General features: G+C 43.9%; 1 protein-coding gene across 6 annotated transcripts in view; it reads left to right on the top strand.

The window, feature by feature from the left end:
- DNAH14 (dynein axonemal heavy chain 14) overlaps positions 1-17,017 on the top strand; it is a 324,348-nt gene that overhangs the window by 95,038 nt on the left and 212,293 nt on the right. For all 6 annotated transcript variants that reach the window (XR_008293043.1, XR_008293044.1, XM_053209129.1 and 3 more), the window contains 5 exons: positions 489-830; positions 3,307-3,676; positions 5,448-5,635; positions 8,574-8,819; positions 15,594-15,715. Coding sequence is in view for 4 of the 6 variants with exons in the window: in XM_053209129.1 (XP_053065104.1) it covers positions 489-830; positions 3,307-3,676; positions 5,448-5,635; positions 8,574-8,819; positions 15,594-15,715 (1,268 nt within the window). In the remaining 2 variants the exon portion in view is untranslated. The remainder of the gene's footprint in view (positions 1-488; positions 831-3,306; positions 3,677-5,447; positions 5,636-8,573; positions 8,820-15,593; positions 15,716-17,017) is intronic.

Below are 17,017 nucleotides of genomic sequence, written 5' to 3'. Positions count from 1 at the left end.
CTTTGCCTGTAGTGAGGTCAAAATTGAATCCCTCTGAGACTCATTTCCTCCTGCATAAACTGGAGAAGACGACACCGAATGAACCAACACGCGATCAGAGCAAAGCGGGATCACGTATATATAGAGCTGGAATGTACACGCTCCAAACGTGGTAGCAATTCCCCGTTATCCCGTGGTGGCCAAACCCTTCCCATCGTTGTTGCGTTCATTTCTTAGGGACAGAATTATTCACAACATTACTTCCTTTATATCTTAGCGTTTATTTTATATGCAGGTACCCTCACGTTCCCTCTATTAACAATAGAAAGGATTTGAGCGTGCTCACGCTCCAGTGTTTAAACACTATCTAGAATAATGTCTGGATGATGTCTTCGTTTTCTTGTGAAATTATAATTCTGTAAGGTAGTGACAGATGCTAAAAGAGTAATCCGTCTTCTAAAACCGTGAACAATCCTTCTGTAATGACAATTGATGTGTTAATGATCCAGGTTGTGGAGACCTCACTGAGGAAGATGGAGTGCGATCCCACTGAAATTGAAGAATTTGTGGAACATTTTGCTTTTTTGGAGGGGATTTCCTCAAAATTGTCTGTGTTAGAGAAAGAACACTCCGTCGTTGCTCAGCTGCATTCTGTTGTAAGGTATTACCAGGTCCAGATTTCAGGAGAGCAAATTGCCATCTATAAAATTCTTCTCGTCAAGTTTGGGCAGCTAAAAACCTCCATGAAGTTAAGGGAGATGAATAAAGACGCCGCTATTGCTAAATTCAGAGACAATCTGGAAGCTCACATCACGGGTCTGCGAGTTGACGTCAGCAACTTGAAGGCCAAGGTCAGTGTGTGTGTTTCATCAAAAATCAGCTGGTTCTTAGTTTCCCGTAGGCCTAATAAGCATAGCGGCACTTGCTGCCTGCAGAATCTTAGGTAAATAATTTAACCCAAGTATTCCTCACCTAGACTCCGCAGACAGCACGTTGGTGACTTGTGAACCTCAATGGGAGGAAAAATTGCATGTCTGTTTTCACGAACCTGTAACTGACATTTAGCATTGTCTTCGGTGATGAACGCATGCAGACCACGAACAACAGCACAGTGGTGACTTTTTCCGTAGGATTCATCGTTCTGCCACACGAGGCCCCTGGCCCAAAGGGCTAGACCCGTGAAGTCTCTCTGGGCCTTATTCCAGGCCGGCGGTAACAAGCGCTGCAACTTGAGTCACTTCAGAGGAGCAAAGCGTCCGATAAACACCCTCCCCGAGTGTCAGAGATGCTGTGTGCCGCGTGCTTTACGCCTGTACCTGCCTGCAAATAACAGTGAGATTTAAGGAGGTCTAGTAACTTGCTGAAGGTCACACAGCAAGTCCGAGCCAGGCTCCAGAGACCGTGCTTGTGTGCACCCCTCTGCCCTCAGCACCACCCCAAGTTGTGAGTCCCATACTGACTGTGCCTCGGGCACAGTGTCATTCAGTGAGATTATGCCTGTTCAGTTTCTCCACTGATACGGGCGATCTGTACTGTTTCACACAGACACAGGAAGGTGAAACACATTCCTCACGAAGGTGCTTGGTGCACACATCCCACCTACGGTCTTTCAGATATGACTGAGGGGCTCTTGGGGGCTTAGGTGGGCGACTGACTTTAACTTTGGCTCGGGTCCTGATCTCCGGGCTCGTGAGTTGGAGCCCCGCATCGGGCTCTGGGCTGACAGTGTGGAGCCCGCTTGTGATTCTCTCTCTCCTTCTCTGTCCCTTCCCCTGTGCACTTATTTTAAATAAACAGTACTCGAAAGTTACAGGCCCTTACACAAGTGTCCGGTTTACACAATTCACATTTGTTAAAGTGTGCAAGGAGGGACACCCGACCGAGACCGGGGCCTGTGTTGCAGGTCGTGTGCACCAGTGAGCAGAGCTGAGCTGAGCAGGTACCGACCTGTCTCCACCAGACACACGGGGTGGGGCCTCCTTACCGCCTTCCGACTTGAACTGTAACGTTTCACACGATTTACGTACCTGAGGGCTGAGGTCCCTCTGTGAAGATCTCAGTTGGAAAAGGCAGCAGACGGGGCTGCGGAAACCGACCGCCTGTGGGCCAGGAAGACCCTTTCTCCAGCTGCCTCTCCCGGGGGTTCCTCATTGACAAACACAGATGAATGTTCACAAATGGGAAAGTATGGGAGACGCCTAAGGAAAACTTTATTATATACGCATGACACGGGCATCCCTCTTACAGAGTACATATTAAGCTCTATCCATTACCACCAATACCGTTTAGTAGTTTTTTACAGCGTATTACGTTATGATTGTTCTCAACGTTTACTGGGTGACCACACTGCATATAACACAACATCACACGCAATTCCATTCTACATTTTCTGTACAAGGGTCCATGAGGTGTTCAGAAATATGTGGATGAAACTGTCCTTCATCTTGAGAAGCTGATAATTTAATAAGTAATAAATCAGGGAAGACCTTTACTTCTCTTTGTTTGGAGGTCAGTGTTGCAAATGCCCACAATTTCATGTGCAGTAGTCAAACCCAAATACAAGGCAGCGTGTGACAAGCGCCCTGAAAATAGTACAAAGTTACAGAGTTACGGGGTGCCTGGCCATCTCAGTTGGGTCGTGAGTTCAGGCCCCGCATTGGGTGTAGAGATTACTTAAAAAAAAAAAATCTTTTAAAATTTTTTGTAATGTGTATTTTTGAGAGAGAGCGGAGAGGGACAGAGAGAGAGGGGGACACAGAATGCGAAGCAGGCTCTAAGCTCTGAGCTGTCAGCGCAGAGCCCAATGAGGGGCTCAAACTCACGAACTGTGAGATCATGACCTGAGCCGAAGTTGGATCCCCAACTGACTGAGCCACCCGGGTGCCCCTAAAAAAATAACATCTTAAAACAAAAAATTGTACAAAGTTAAACAGAATCAGAAAAATGACTTCAGGAACCAGCCATACCCTGAAACTGCCACTTACCATTTGACGATGGGACAATTATTGATAACTAGAAGTTCCCTGAAAAATTGCGAAAAATATTAACTCCTCTCAGGATTGTTGTCCAGATTTAGTAAGTAAGGTAATGTGTTACTTAAAGTTCCACGGTGCCCGAGAGAGGGAAGAAACACGACAAATTATTGCTACGATGGTAATAATAATTAAAAGTCCTCCTGATAGACACAAACAATTATAAATTAAGGACAGTCCTTGCGGATGCTGACTGTTTATTAAAGCTTAGGTCACATGCTAACCTGCTGTCAGTAAAACACGTTGGGGTCCTGAAGGGTATGATCTCTTAGAATGTCTTCCGGCCGTGTTTCAGATCAGAACTCCTGTTCTGCTCTGTGCCGAGACTGGTGTGGCCAGCGCCATGGAGATGATGCAGACACTCACGGAGGAAGCCGCAGGTCTGGCTCACAAAGCTAGAACCTACTCCAAATTCCAGCATTGCTTTGACGATGCCGAGTCCCACATGCACTCCCTGAACATGGAGGACATCGCGCAGATCGTCCGTGCGGAGATCGCCGACATCGAGTATGACCTGACCTTGAGGAAGACACTGTGGGCTGCACAGGAGGAATGGAGAACGCTCCTTAGGGAGTGGAGGAACAGACCTCTCCACAGTGTCGACACAGAATCCATGCAGAGAAACGTTTCAAGATGGATGCATGTGATCTCCGTGCTAGAGAAAGGTAACGGCATCTATTTCAAGCTTTCCCACCTAGAATTACGCACACCGCATGGCCTCTGGGTCAGGAAGATCACTGTTCCTTGACCTTAACCGCTCTGCCTATTCCCAAGGCCTGGCCATTAGTGGCTGGAGAGGCAGCACAGGAGCGTAGGGGCCGGAATCGTTTCCTGAAGAAGAGAAAGATTAAAATTTGGTGGGAAAAAATTTTTTTTGAGTAATAACAATTTTGTGTATTCTTTAGAAGCCATTTCCCTAGGCCAGACCGCAGACGCTTCACCACGATCGCGGCTTTGATGACAGAGGCCCACCCGTACGCGGAGGGTTCACCCAGATGCTCACTGTTTTCGCCCACGGCTTCCCTTGGCCAGTGGGAGAAATAGCTAAAAAGTCCCTTTGAGAGGTTTCCCTTCTGCGAATCCTCAAATTTGAAATCTTGCCAACACTGATGTTCCTGTTCCAGCGATTCTGTGAGACCTGTCCTCTCCGCAAGGCGAGTGTCTCACCCGCCTGGCAAGGGAGCACCTTCGCTCTTGATGCTCCTCCCTTACCCTCAGGACGCTGCAGACTGCAACCTCCTCGCCAGAAAAATACTTGACCTTGCTCGGGTTTGAATTCTATGAGAAATAATAACAATATCACGAAACATTTAGAAAAGAGGAAAGCCGGGGACAGATCATCCGTAGTGTCACTGCTGGGACGTGAACGCTCATTCTGCGAATCCTCTCCCGGCGCCTTGTCCCGTCTCTGCCCCAGCGAACGGTGTGTGAAGTAGCAAATAGACACTGCTTCTCTTATCCACAGTTTCCCAGAAAAATCTTGCTCTTTTCCAAAATGTAGCCTTAGAGAAGCCAAAGCTATTCTCTTTTCCTTTAGGTCTCTGGAAACATTTTATCATTCAGCATGGCTTTCTGAAAGAAGCCCCATCTGGACAGATTGGATATTCAAGCATATAGGTGTAGTTTTTGGGTTTTCTGAGTCCCCGTCTTTGGCTAGGCCTCTGTCTCCTGTCTTTTTCTTTTAGGAGGTTTGAACCTTCAGCGGCAGAGGTTTTGAGTCCCGTCTGGCAAGGTTTGCCAGGGCCAGAGGACAGACTGGCCCTGGTCTGTGGCAGAACTTTGACCTACATGCCTGTGTTGCAGTGTTAAATATGTTCTTTATGAAACGCTAGTGAGGGACCCCCGCCCTTTGATGGTCCTCCTTACTGAGCAGAATGTAAAAGCCCCAAACCTGTAACAGTCTTTTGAATGTGTATATGTGTACTAGTCCGTATATCTAGTCAGTAAAAATCTGGGAAACTTTGTGGTAGCTGGCTAGCCCTGGCGTCAGATTTGCCAAGAAAACTTGGCTTTGCTGGTCTCGGGCTTTAATCATCAGTTCTGATAACTGTTCCTCTTTGTTTTTTCTTTTAATTTTTTTTTAATGTTTATTCATTCTTGAGAGAGACAGAGCATGACTGGGGGAGGGGCAGAGAGAGAGGGAGACACGGAATCCGAAGCGGGCTCCAGGCTCCGAGCTGTCAGCACAGAGCCCGACGCGGGCCTCGCACTCACGAACCGTGAGATCATGACCAGAGCCGAAGTTGATGCTTAACCGACTGAGCCACCCAGGCCGCCCCTGTTGCTCTTTGTTTTAATCCACAGTTGATTCCTCTGGGAGGGTGATGTTAATAAAACTCACTATTTTAGTACAGCCTAATAACTGCAAAACTAGAATTATGTTACATAGCAAACTTGTTTTCTGGTTTAAAAAGTATGATTGGTTGTTATTTGCAGGTTTACCTAAAAACGACCTGGTGACCCATCTTAAGCAATCAGTGACAGAATTTAAACAAGAGCTGCCTACTATCATAGCTCTGGGAAACCCCTGTCTGAAGCCAAGGCACTGGGATGCTCTCCAGATTATTGGAAAGTCAGTTTCTCTTGATAAGAACTGCACAGTAGAGAATCTTCTAGCTCTCAAGGTAAACAAAAATTATTTGAAAACAAAAATAGGTTGAAATACCAGAGGGGCCAATTTTTTAAGCAAGTGAGTAAATCTGCAAGGAATAGGAATTAGAAAAGGGAGACGTTGGTCGACCGTCCGTGCAAATGGGAGTAAGGCTGGCAGGGGACAGGTGGTCAGAAACTACGTGTAGCTGCAGGTACGGGGTACGCCGTTCCGTGGCACCGTGATCCCGGTGATTCGAGAGCAGCGGCAGTGGTTTGCCTGTGTGACAAATGAGATTAGTGTTTTATTTTTTAGCGGGGCTACTTCTCACACAGAGCACACCTTCTAGGAACAGAAACATCAAGCTGCTGTATTCCGTTTCACGTAAAATGAAGAGCATGTTGGGATGGCTCTGCCGGTAACTTGATATGATACTTAAAATACACAATTAGGAGCTATTTGCTTTGCCATCTAGGTTTTGTTATAAAAATAGAATCCGTGATTTATATGGTTACAATTTTTTCTATTTTCATAACTAGTTTACAGTAAGCTTCATTTTTATTTCAGGCTTCGTGATTAACAGCGTCTGTTGTCATTTAAAATAGTATTTTATAATTTTCTACTAAATGATCTGTTGAAATGAGGAAATGGGGGGGATAGTTTAAGGAATTTAAAAAGAAGAATTTTAAAAGACACCTTTAGGTGATCTTTAAAATTAGATTACTGCATCTGTCTTGCCCTGACCTTGGTTTTCCCCCTGAACTCACATATCCGCTTCCCTATTTAGTAGGTGCACTTAACGGGTCTCAGAGACCTCCCAGGTAGCGTTCTCCGTCTCCCAGACCCCACTCTTCCTTCCCTTCCCCATCTCAGCACATGGTGCCTCCCTTGTTTTCCAGTTGCTTGGGCTGAAAGTGATGAACTAACCTTTCAGTCTTCTTTTGCTCTCTCCATCCTCATCCCGTCTAAATCTCTTTACCCTGTCCTGGGTCATCATCAGGCCTCCTAACTGATCTGTGTGCCAGCGGTGAATTCAGCAAAATGTCTAGATAATTTAAGAACATATATGTCAACGTCATCGGCTAGGTGTATCCAAAACAGCATTCCAGAAACATAGCACAACTGCAATGACATTTTCCTTTACAAAGTCTTGGGCTATGGGAGTCATCATCCCTGGGCAAGTCACGTAAAGGGTGACATTTGGCAGTCTAGCAACAAGCACTAAAAGTGAGGGCAGACGGGCCTCGAGGGGATCAGCTGGTGGGCTGGTGGCTCCAGAACCTGAAAGGGTTCCAGCGTGCTGTCCCTGTATTTCTAATGTGAATAGATAGTTTAAAAAGGGATTCTCATGCAGTTTTCGAAGGATCCAAATTAAGACAGTTAATGCAACATCTGAACAAAAGTGAACAAGGTCTTCAGCCTCTGCAACGCTGTCGGTGGGAGTCAGAGGAATCCTCTCTTCCCGAGGTTGATCATGGCAGTGGTCAGAGGGGAGAGCAGGCCATCAGCTGCTCATCTTAACTGAACTCCAAGAGTTCCTGGAAGATTTGGATCATCCTGTTTCTGTTCACCAACTTACGTAGTAGAGCATGGGTACCTAGATGGACAGGATTGGGCCTAGGGACCCAGCCTTCATTTCCTACAGGATGCGTATCACGTGGTTGACCCAGAGATGGACGGCGGTCATGCTGCAAGACTGCTCAGGACAGCCCGTGACAGGAGCCCACTTGTGGTCCTACCAGGTGGATAAATGATGACGTTATATGACAGCAGTTTCTGTCCAACATGTTATGTAGTCTCTGAAAAACCTGTGACGTGTCACAATGTAAATTCAGAGGAAGAGCTCGATAGTTTCCATAAAACGAACACAGTCACTTCGTGGTTGATCTTTTTCACTTTAGAAATCGTGTGCTTTATCACAGAGGCAGATAATCAACGATAGGCCTAAGACTCATCTGAAGCCTCCTAGATATTACCAAGTTAACTTGGGAGATCCGACCATTGGTCAGTCAGGTCCCAGACTCAGACCATAAGGCGTTGAAAGGGCTATACGTACACTTCGTTGAGATTTTGCCCTACACGTTCTCAGTGTTTGGAGTTGATTATTAGCAATTTCAGAATGTCAGTGTGACGCACAAGGTTCTTTGTTCGGCACAGAAGCTTGATGGTCCTATGGTTGCCTATCTGCCTTTGGCTGAATAATCTGCATCCAGAGGCACGCGTCCTTCTCAAACTCTCTGTTTAGGCCATAAGCATTCAGCTGATTTCATCACCGTGGTGCCCATCTCTGGTAGGTGATGAACACTGGTCGTGTTTTACCAAAACACACGTTCAGGCATCACTCTTCAACCCCATGGAGATGACATGTGGGACCAGCGGGAGATCCTTTGAGGGATAAGAGCAGTTAGCCCGTGAGTTAATTCTCCGATGTGGAAGTGCAAAGCTCTCCCAGTATCTCTGTGGCAGTGATTGTGAGATCTTGTATCAGGATCTTGTCTGTGGGGACTGGAAAGAAGGCCTACGCGTATGCTCCATCCACCAATGTATGCTCGAGCCACTTATCCTCATGGAGATAAGGAAGGGAAGGGAAGCCAGGGAAAGCTGGGTCTTTCGGATTCCGTTCTCTCAGATCGTCGTATCACGAGAGTTACTGTCAGAAGTAAGAGTGTGTCGCGGAGGGGTGAGGCCGTCGGCGTTAGTGCAGAGAAGGGAGAGCTGAAGGGGGTAGGGCCATCTGCACGGGTACCGAAGGTGGTGTCCACTGACCTTCTCGCGGGCTGCAATTAGAGGAAGTACACGATGACTAGAAACTTCACTGAGAGCTCAGAGTGGGAAATGGGAAATGGGAAATGGTTAGGAAGGGCTTTGTCCTGAGGGTCAGGCTGGGAGGGGCACACTCACGGAAGTCCCGCATCGTAAGCGATCAGGAATCCTTCATCCGCTGAATATTAAAGAATGATGTTTCATTTCAGATGTTTCAGCACCACAACGAAATAAACGAAATCTCAATCTCCGCCACTAAGGAGGCTATTCTTGAGAAAACGCTGTTTAAGATTATTGATCTGTGGAACACGACCCCGTTACACTTGGTTGTGCATCACTCCGAGACGTACTCCGTCCTGATCATTTCGTCCATAGACGACATACTCACTCAGCTGGAAGAGTCTCAGGTCACACTGGCAACAGTTAAAGGGTCTTCCTCTCTCGGGCCCTTTAAGGTAAATATTACGGCAAAGGGAAGATACTGTCATTGTTTATAGTTTTATTTGTCACTTTAATTTTGTGCATTTCACAACCTTTTGAATTGTGTAAATCATGTATATACCCATATAGAAATGAGATTATTTAGTATTTTGAATACTAGAAATAACTTTTTTGGGAAACATTAACTGTTCATGAAGAGTTGTCATAAACTTCAGTTTGGGCAAATAAAATAAGTTTAAATCATACAAAAATAGGACCCCGTAAGCCAGGACTTACCGGCAGTGCCACTGTTACTGGAAACATCCGTGGTTCTGGCGGGGCCCACGCCAATCCCACTGCCTGCAGACTCTGCTTGCTGACGCAGTCGCTTCATTTCTGTTTCCTGTGCGGTTGCTCTTAAGATGAGTCCTGTGTGTCCACACCTGTGTGTGTCCCTGCCGTTTGCTAGAACGCATCATGATTAGGAATTGAAACATCGGGTCAGCTCAGGTTCAATGGTGCTGATAGTCCCTCTCTGCACAGCCCCACATCCACTAACGTGGCCAAGAATCACTTAAAGAATTAAGGAAACTTGGGGCGCCTGGGTGGCGCAGTCGGTTAAGCGTCCGACTTCAGCCAGGTCACGATCTCACGGTCCGTGGGTTCGAGCCCCGCATCAGGCTCTGGGCTGATGGCTCAGAGCCTGGAGCCTGCTTCCCATTCTGTGTCTCCCTCTCTCTCTGCCCCTCCCCCGTTCATGCTCTGTCTCTCTCTGTCCCAAAAATAAGTAAACATTGAAAAAAAAAAAAAAAGAATTAAGGAAACTCAACAAGGTATGTAATAATATGAACGTCCTTAATAGTAAAGGTACCATAATTGACTATAGGTAGTGTGACAGAGAGAAATGTGTACCCATCAAATGGAGTTCATATTATTTGCAAACACACTAGCATTTAGGGAGGATGTCAGTTAATTGAACCTTAGAGGGGAAAAAAAAACCTCAATAAATTGCAAAAAAAGGGATAAACCATATAAACCATATTCTCCAACCACAGACATTAAAATAAAAAATGAACAACAGAGAAACAACAAAAAGTAGACAACAACAGCAGCAAAACTATCACAAAAAACGAATTTAAAAGCATCCATAAGAATATATAGGAAATGTACTAAAATATTTTAAAATTAGAAAAAGCAAAAAGAATTCTAAATCAATCCTTGTCACAATTGGCTTAGAGCTCCGTGAAAAGGAGTATTTAGAGCACCCGGTGCTTTCATTAAAAAGTAAAATGAAGGGGTGCCTGGGTGGCTCAGTTGGTTAGGCGTCCAACTTCAGCTCAGGTCATGATCTCACGGTTTGTGAGTTCGAGCCCCGTGTTGGGCTCTTTGCTGACAGCTCAGAGCCTGGACCCTGCTTCGGATTCTATTCTGTGTCTCCCTCTCTCTCTGCCCTTCCCCTACTCACACTCTGCCTCTCTCTCTCTCTCTCTCTCTCTCAAAAATAAATGAACATAATAATTAAAAATAAATAAATAAAAAGTAAAATGAACGTAGTGAATGATAGATGGGGCGTACTCAAGCTGAACAACAGCACGCCTGTGTGCACACACCCGCGCGCACACACGTGCACACACACCTGCACATGCACATACATGTACACCAGCGTGCACGCACATGCGTGCACACTGACTTCCGCTTCCAGGTGAGGGACCAGATTCACCTTCCGCCTGAAGTACCCACAGCAGAACAGAAGAAAAGAGACGGACTGTGCTTCCAGGGCGCGACATCAGGCATCGAACGACAGGACCCCACGGAGAGGGGAAACAAACGAGAAGAGCCGAGGTGGCCCCCACCTGAGTTTGCAGGCCTTGCGTGGGGGTGAGCAGGGTGACCCGGCGAGAGCCTGGAAAGAGGAGGTGCTGCAGGAAAAAGTCGGCCGGAGCCGGCAGGCTGCAGGGCCAGGGGGGCACAGCTCCAAGGGCCCGTGGAAGTGCTGATGCTGGCACGTGAACTCCAGGAAACTCCTGGGCACCCGGGAAAAGACCACGTGTCAGGGTGAGGGGACCACTCACACTGGGCTGGGAGCAGTGCCCATGTCCACCAGCCGCATTCCGTGAGCGGTCGATGGAGCGCTTGAAGGGCACAGCAGTTAGCCTTATGTTAAACGCTGCTCTAACACACCTTAACAGCAAAACCCGTGATGATGAAACCGGTTCTAAGCAATTTAACAGCACTCGGAACAAAGCTCAGGAATATTCATAGGAAAAGTATCCAGTACCCACATGATAAAATCACCGTGTCTTGAATCCAACCAAAAATTATCAGACATTTTAAGAAGTAAGAAAATAGAATTCGTAATGAAGAAAATTTACTGATGGAAATGGATCCTGAACTGATGCAGCAGTCTGAATTGGAGACGAGGACGGTGAAACAAGTAGATTGTGGAAGACCATATACACCAGATACAGACATGGAGACCAAAGTCACACTTGTGTGGATAAAAACTGTAATACCTTAGGTGAAATACACACCCTGGGCGGGGGGGGGGGGGGGGGAGGGAGGGAATTGACTGCAGGTCAGAAGGTGAAATGCACACTGGCGGGGATTGACCGCAGATCAGACTTTACAGGAAAGAAGATGAGTGACTTTAAAGTTTTAAAAAGAAGAACAAAGTTAGACGATCAACACTACCTGATCCTAAGACTTCTTGTAAAGCTAATCAAAACAGTTCTCTGTATTGGCATAAAGATAGACAAATGGAACAGAATAGGGATTACAGGAGCACCAGGGTGGTGGTGGTGGGGCTCAGTTGGTTAAGAATCCAACACTTGATTTCAGCCCAGGTCATGATCTCACGGTTTGTGGGTTCAAGACCCACTCAGGCTCTGCCCTGACAGTGCGGAGCCCGCTTGAGATTCTCTTTCTCCCTCTCTCTCTCTGCCTGTCTCAGTCTCTCTCCCTCTCTCTCTGTCCATCCTCTGCTTGCACTCTGTGTCACTATCAAATAAACCTAAAAAAAAAAGAATAGAGATTACAAGAAAATTATGCGTGCATACACACACACAGGCACCTGATTTTCAACAAAAGTGTAAAGACATTTCCAGAAAGAAGTCTTTTTAGAAATGGTGCTGACAAAGCCAACAGTTACATGCAAAACAAATTTTTAACATCCCCTCAAGCCATATCTTGTAGCACATGTAAACTTTAACTCAGAAGCAGATCATAAACCTAAAAGATCAGAAGAAATTTTTGAAACCTTGAGAAGAAAACAGAAAATTTTTGTGACCTCAGGCTAGGCACTTTTCTTCAGCGTGACACCCAAAGACTGATCAGTAGAAGGAAAAATCTATCAACTGGATTTTATCAAAATTAAAAATTTGTGCTCCTCAAAAGACACTGTTAGGGCAAAAATATATATAAGCCAGGACTGGAATGAAATATTTGCAAAGCCTATGTTTGGTAAAGGACTTCTTTCAAGAATATGTAAAGAATTCTCAAAAAAAAAAAAAAAAAACCAGAAATGGGCAAAAGATTTAAGTGGATACTTCACCAAAGAAAATATTTGAAGGGAAAATAAACATGTGAAAAGATGTTAACTTCACTACTCATTGGGGAAAAGTTGGATTCCCAGTGAGGCACCACTGCACGTCTTATGGAATGACTAAAACAAAAAAGACTGATCACCCCAAGTGTTGGTGGGAACTCTCGTACGCTGCCGTGTAACAGGTAAAATGTTATAATCACTTGAAAGGTTTCTTTAAAAGTTAAAAAAATAGACCCACCACATGATGCAGCCATTCCACTCCTAGGTATTTACCCAAAAGGAAGGAAGCGTTGTGTCCATACAAAGACTTACACCTGAATATTCACGGCAGCTTTATTTGTATTAGTGAAAAACAGACGCAACCTGGGTGGACGCTTGGTGGATGATACACACATTGTCGTATATCTATACCATGGAATACTACTCAGCAGTGAAAAAGAAATGCAGTACTGATCTATGCAACAACATGAGCGAATCTCAAAATAATTATGCTGAGTGAAAGAAGTCAGACCAGAAAGAATACCTATCATATGGCTTCATTTATATAAAATTCTAGAAAACATAAACTAGGGTGTAGTTTCAGAAAGTCAATCTGAGCTTGTTTAGGGATGGGAATAGGCAGGTGTAGGGGAAGGAATCACAGCAGGGCACAGGAAACCTTTCCAAGGTCAGGATATGTTCCTTATCGTGAGGTGACTGCTTCACAGTTAGAAACACATGTCACCGCTGCAACTTCTTACTCAACATGTCTCCGGAGGCAAGGGAGACAAAAGCAAAAGTGAACTACTGGGACCTCGTCAAAATAAAATCTTCTGCACGGCGAAAGAAACAACCAGCAAAACTAAAAGGCAACTGACAGAATGGGAGAAGATATTTGCAAATGACATATCAGATAAAGGGTTAGTACCCAAAATCTATAAAGTACTTACCAAACTCAACCCCCAAAAACCAAATAATCCAGTGAAGAAGTGGGCAAAAACATGAATAGACACTTCTCCAAAGAAGACGTCCAGATGGCCAACTGACACATGAAAAAATGCACAACAGCACTCATCATCAGAGAAATACAAATCAAAACCACAACGAGGTACCACCTCACACCTGTCAGAATGGCTAACATGAACAACTCAGGCAACAACAGATGTTGGTGAGGATGCGGAGAAAGAGGGTCTCTCCTGCATTGGTGGGAATGCAAGCTGGTGCAGCCACTCTGGAAAACAGTATGGAGGTTCCTCAAAAAACTAAAAAGAGAACTACACTATGACCCAGCGATTGTACTACTAGGCATTTATCCAAGGGATACAGGTGTGCTGTTTCGAAGGGACACGTGCACCCCCATGTTTATAGCAGCACTGTCAACAATAGCCAAAGTGTGGAAAGAGCCCAAATGGCCATCGATGGATGAATGGATAAAGATGTGGTGTGTGTGTATATGTGTGTATATATATATATATATATATATATATATATATATATATATATATATATATATATATATATACACACACACAATGGAGTATTACTTGGCAGTCAAAAAGAATGAAATCTTGCCATTTGCAACTACGTGGATGGAACTGGAGGGTATTATGCTAAGCGAAATTAAAGAAAGACAAAAATCATATGGCTTCCTTTATATGAGGATTTTAAGAGACAAAACAGGTGAATGTAAGGGAAGGGAAACAAAAATATAAAAACAGGGAGGGGGACAAAACAGAAGAGACTCATAAATATGGAGAACAAACTGAGGGTTATGGGAGGGGTTGGGGGAGGGGCACTAAGGAATCTACTCCTGAAATCATTGCACGATATGCTAACTTGGATATAAATTTAAAAAAATAAAAAAGAAAATTAAAAGAATGATTTAGATATATGCACAGGTCCGTATATTAACATATTTAAATGTAACTATAATATCAAAAATACAATTGTAGAACAATGCATATAGTACAATTCAATATTTGTTTTAAAAAAATCTAAAGTTATCTTTTGTCTATATTTGTTTGAGTGTAGAGGAAAGCACCAAATGATTCATAGCAAACTACTAATAATGGTTACCTCAGCAATGTGTGAAAGAAAAGATTATAAGCTTTTTCTTAATATACCTTAGTACTATTTCCATCATATGAAGATGATGTGCTACTTTTACAATTTTTAAAAATATAATAAACTAAAGAAAAATGGGAGGAAATATCAGGAGCTGTCTCTGGGTGTTAGGATTTTGAAATTTTTTAAATTACGTTTTCTTTCTTTTTGTGTCTCAGTTTTGCAATGACCATAAATGAATTAAATGAATTTAGTTTTAAATAAATTTTAAAAATCAGAAGTCAACTATAAAAGAACTTTGAAATGTAAACAAGAAGCCATTGTATTCAGTGGAGCTTCACTCGCCAACCTGACTGTAATGTTTGCTCACAGTAACATTTAAAATGTGAAACTCATCAGATGCTTTCCATCAGAAGAATGCAGAGTGTTTCTAGTCTATGAAATTTTTGATATTTAAAAAAACACATATGTCAAAACATTCAATTGTGCGATTTAAAAATGCACCATTTACTGAAGTCAGTTATACCTTAATAAAGGTATTGAGATATAAAATGGATTTAGAAGGAAACATGGATATACACAGCAAAAGTAAATGACTTATGCGTGGGTCCGTCTTATGAGTCCACGTTAGGGGGTGGGCCAGTCTCCTGGTTTGTAAGCATTTTAGTACTAATTGGTTTTTAACCATTTTTCTCTTACTTTAATAAATATACTAGCTAAAGAAAGATGTGATATCCACACAATGCTTACTATATTTAATTAAAAGAATGCGGGGCGCCGGGTGGCTCCGTCGGTTAAGCCCCTGACTCTTGATTTCGGCTCGGGTCATGATCTCACAGTTTGTGAGTTTGAGCCCTGCGTCGGGCTCTGCACTGACAGCTCAGAGCCTGCTTGGGATTCTCACTTTCTCCCTCTCTCTCTGCCCCTCCTCTGCTCACGCGCTCTCTCTGTTTCTCTCAAAGTAAATAAATAAACGTTAAAAAAATTTTTTTTAAATAAAAAAAAAACTGTGAGTACTGATGTAAAGCCTCTCTAAAAGACACTGTTAGGTTAAAAAAAAAAAAAAAAAGCCAAAAAAACAAAACACAAAAAAGTTAGAAAGCAATGTGTATAATATGAGTGCATTTATGTAACATTAATGTAATACGTACTATTTATGGTTACATAAATGCAGCCATATTATACACCTTGTTTTGTGACCATGCATGTGTTTATCTTACAGGATCTTGTGGAAAAGTGGGATCAGAACTTGTCTCTCTTCTCTTCTACTCTTGAGGAATCGATGAATTGTCAAAGAAATTGGCTTTATCTGGAACCAATCTTTCATTCTGTGGAAATACAAAGGTAAAAAAAAAAAAAAAGCTATATAGAGGTTAAAAAAACATATGGTGGGTATTTATTGCCTGTAATCCCTGAGAAGTCATTTGTTCAATGAACATTCGAAAATAATCTGCCACGGGCACAGGAGTAAATTGTGCTGAATTATTATTTTTTCTTTCATGAAAGTTTGCAAGCATCAGCTCTTTAAAAAAGTCCTGTTTCTCAATTTTAGATATAAAACTGTTAAGGACTGGGTAAGAAATGTCAGGTCATTGTAATCGCTAAACCACAATACCATGTGTCTACTTAGTTCTAGAACATTAGTGTGGTGTTGATATGAGCAATACACATGTTTTTAATAGTCTACATACATGAATGGTAGTTTGTTTCTTTGGACCAGGTGAAAGAATGGAGGTCCTAGACAGTTGGGGGAAATTCTCCCTTTTCTTTTTATTCACGGCATTCAGATTACTTGGTCCCTCTTTAAAGTCACTGGTCTTAAGAGTGCGTAACTTGTGACATCTGTGTTGTCTAGACAGAATTTAAAGTGTTGACCATAAATCACACAAGCTAGCATAGGAGCCGTTCTGAAATAAGTAGGCATCACAGAGTGCGTGTTTGTAAGGTGTTAGAGCAGATGAAGGGAGACCTTGGATATCAGGTTAAGTATTGCGAAGTTTATTTTAGGGGCAGAGAGAGCTTCAAGCGGCTCACGAAAGAAAACTGTGTAGGTTTGAGTACTGCGTTGCAGAGAACAATATCCATTTTTGTAATACGTGTATATTTCTTGTCAGAGGATGGCTTTCTAAAGGGCTTGGGTCAAGCTCTAGTTACTGTGTAGTTCTCACGGGAAACCGCATACCTGGGGAATGTGTCCTTTGTGATTACAACTTAGCGCCTTAAATTCAAACTTCAGTAGTCCTCTTTACTAAAGACTTCTTAATCGATGGAGAGATACGACTTCTGGCTCAGAGTGTCACCACGTCGTTCTTCCCAGGCTTTGCTATGAGAGAAAAGGGGGCATGTAATTAAGGGGTGCTGAAGACTCCTGCACCCCAGTGCTAAAGGAAAGGAAACACACGTCTGCCATGGCCCTGCCTTTGAGAAGTGGAGAAGGATGGTGGGCCCTGATTCCGGGGGGGGGGGGGGGGGGGGGGGGGCGGGGGGAGTGTGAAAGAGAGGAAGGGGAAGGGAGATTCATTAGCAGGGAGAATTCCTTACAGAGACTGTGTGAGGGACAAGGATGCAGTCCATTCCCCTCTCTCCAAACTCCCCGTGAGGTCCCCCCAGAGCCTCCTGTTGCAGTCAGGAGGGTGCCCGACAGAG

Source organism: Acinonyx jubatus, chromosome E4 (assembly GCF_027475565.1).
Source record: "Acinonyx jubatus isolate Ajub_Pintada_27869175 chromosome E4, VMU_Ajub_asm_v1.0, whole genome shotgun sequence".
Lineage (NCBI taxonomy): Eukaryota > Metazoa > Chordata > Mammalia > Carnivora > Felidae > Acinonyx > Acinonyx jubatus.
This window is presented reverse-complemented; position numbering and strand designations above follow the sequence as displayed.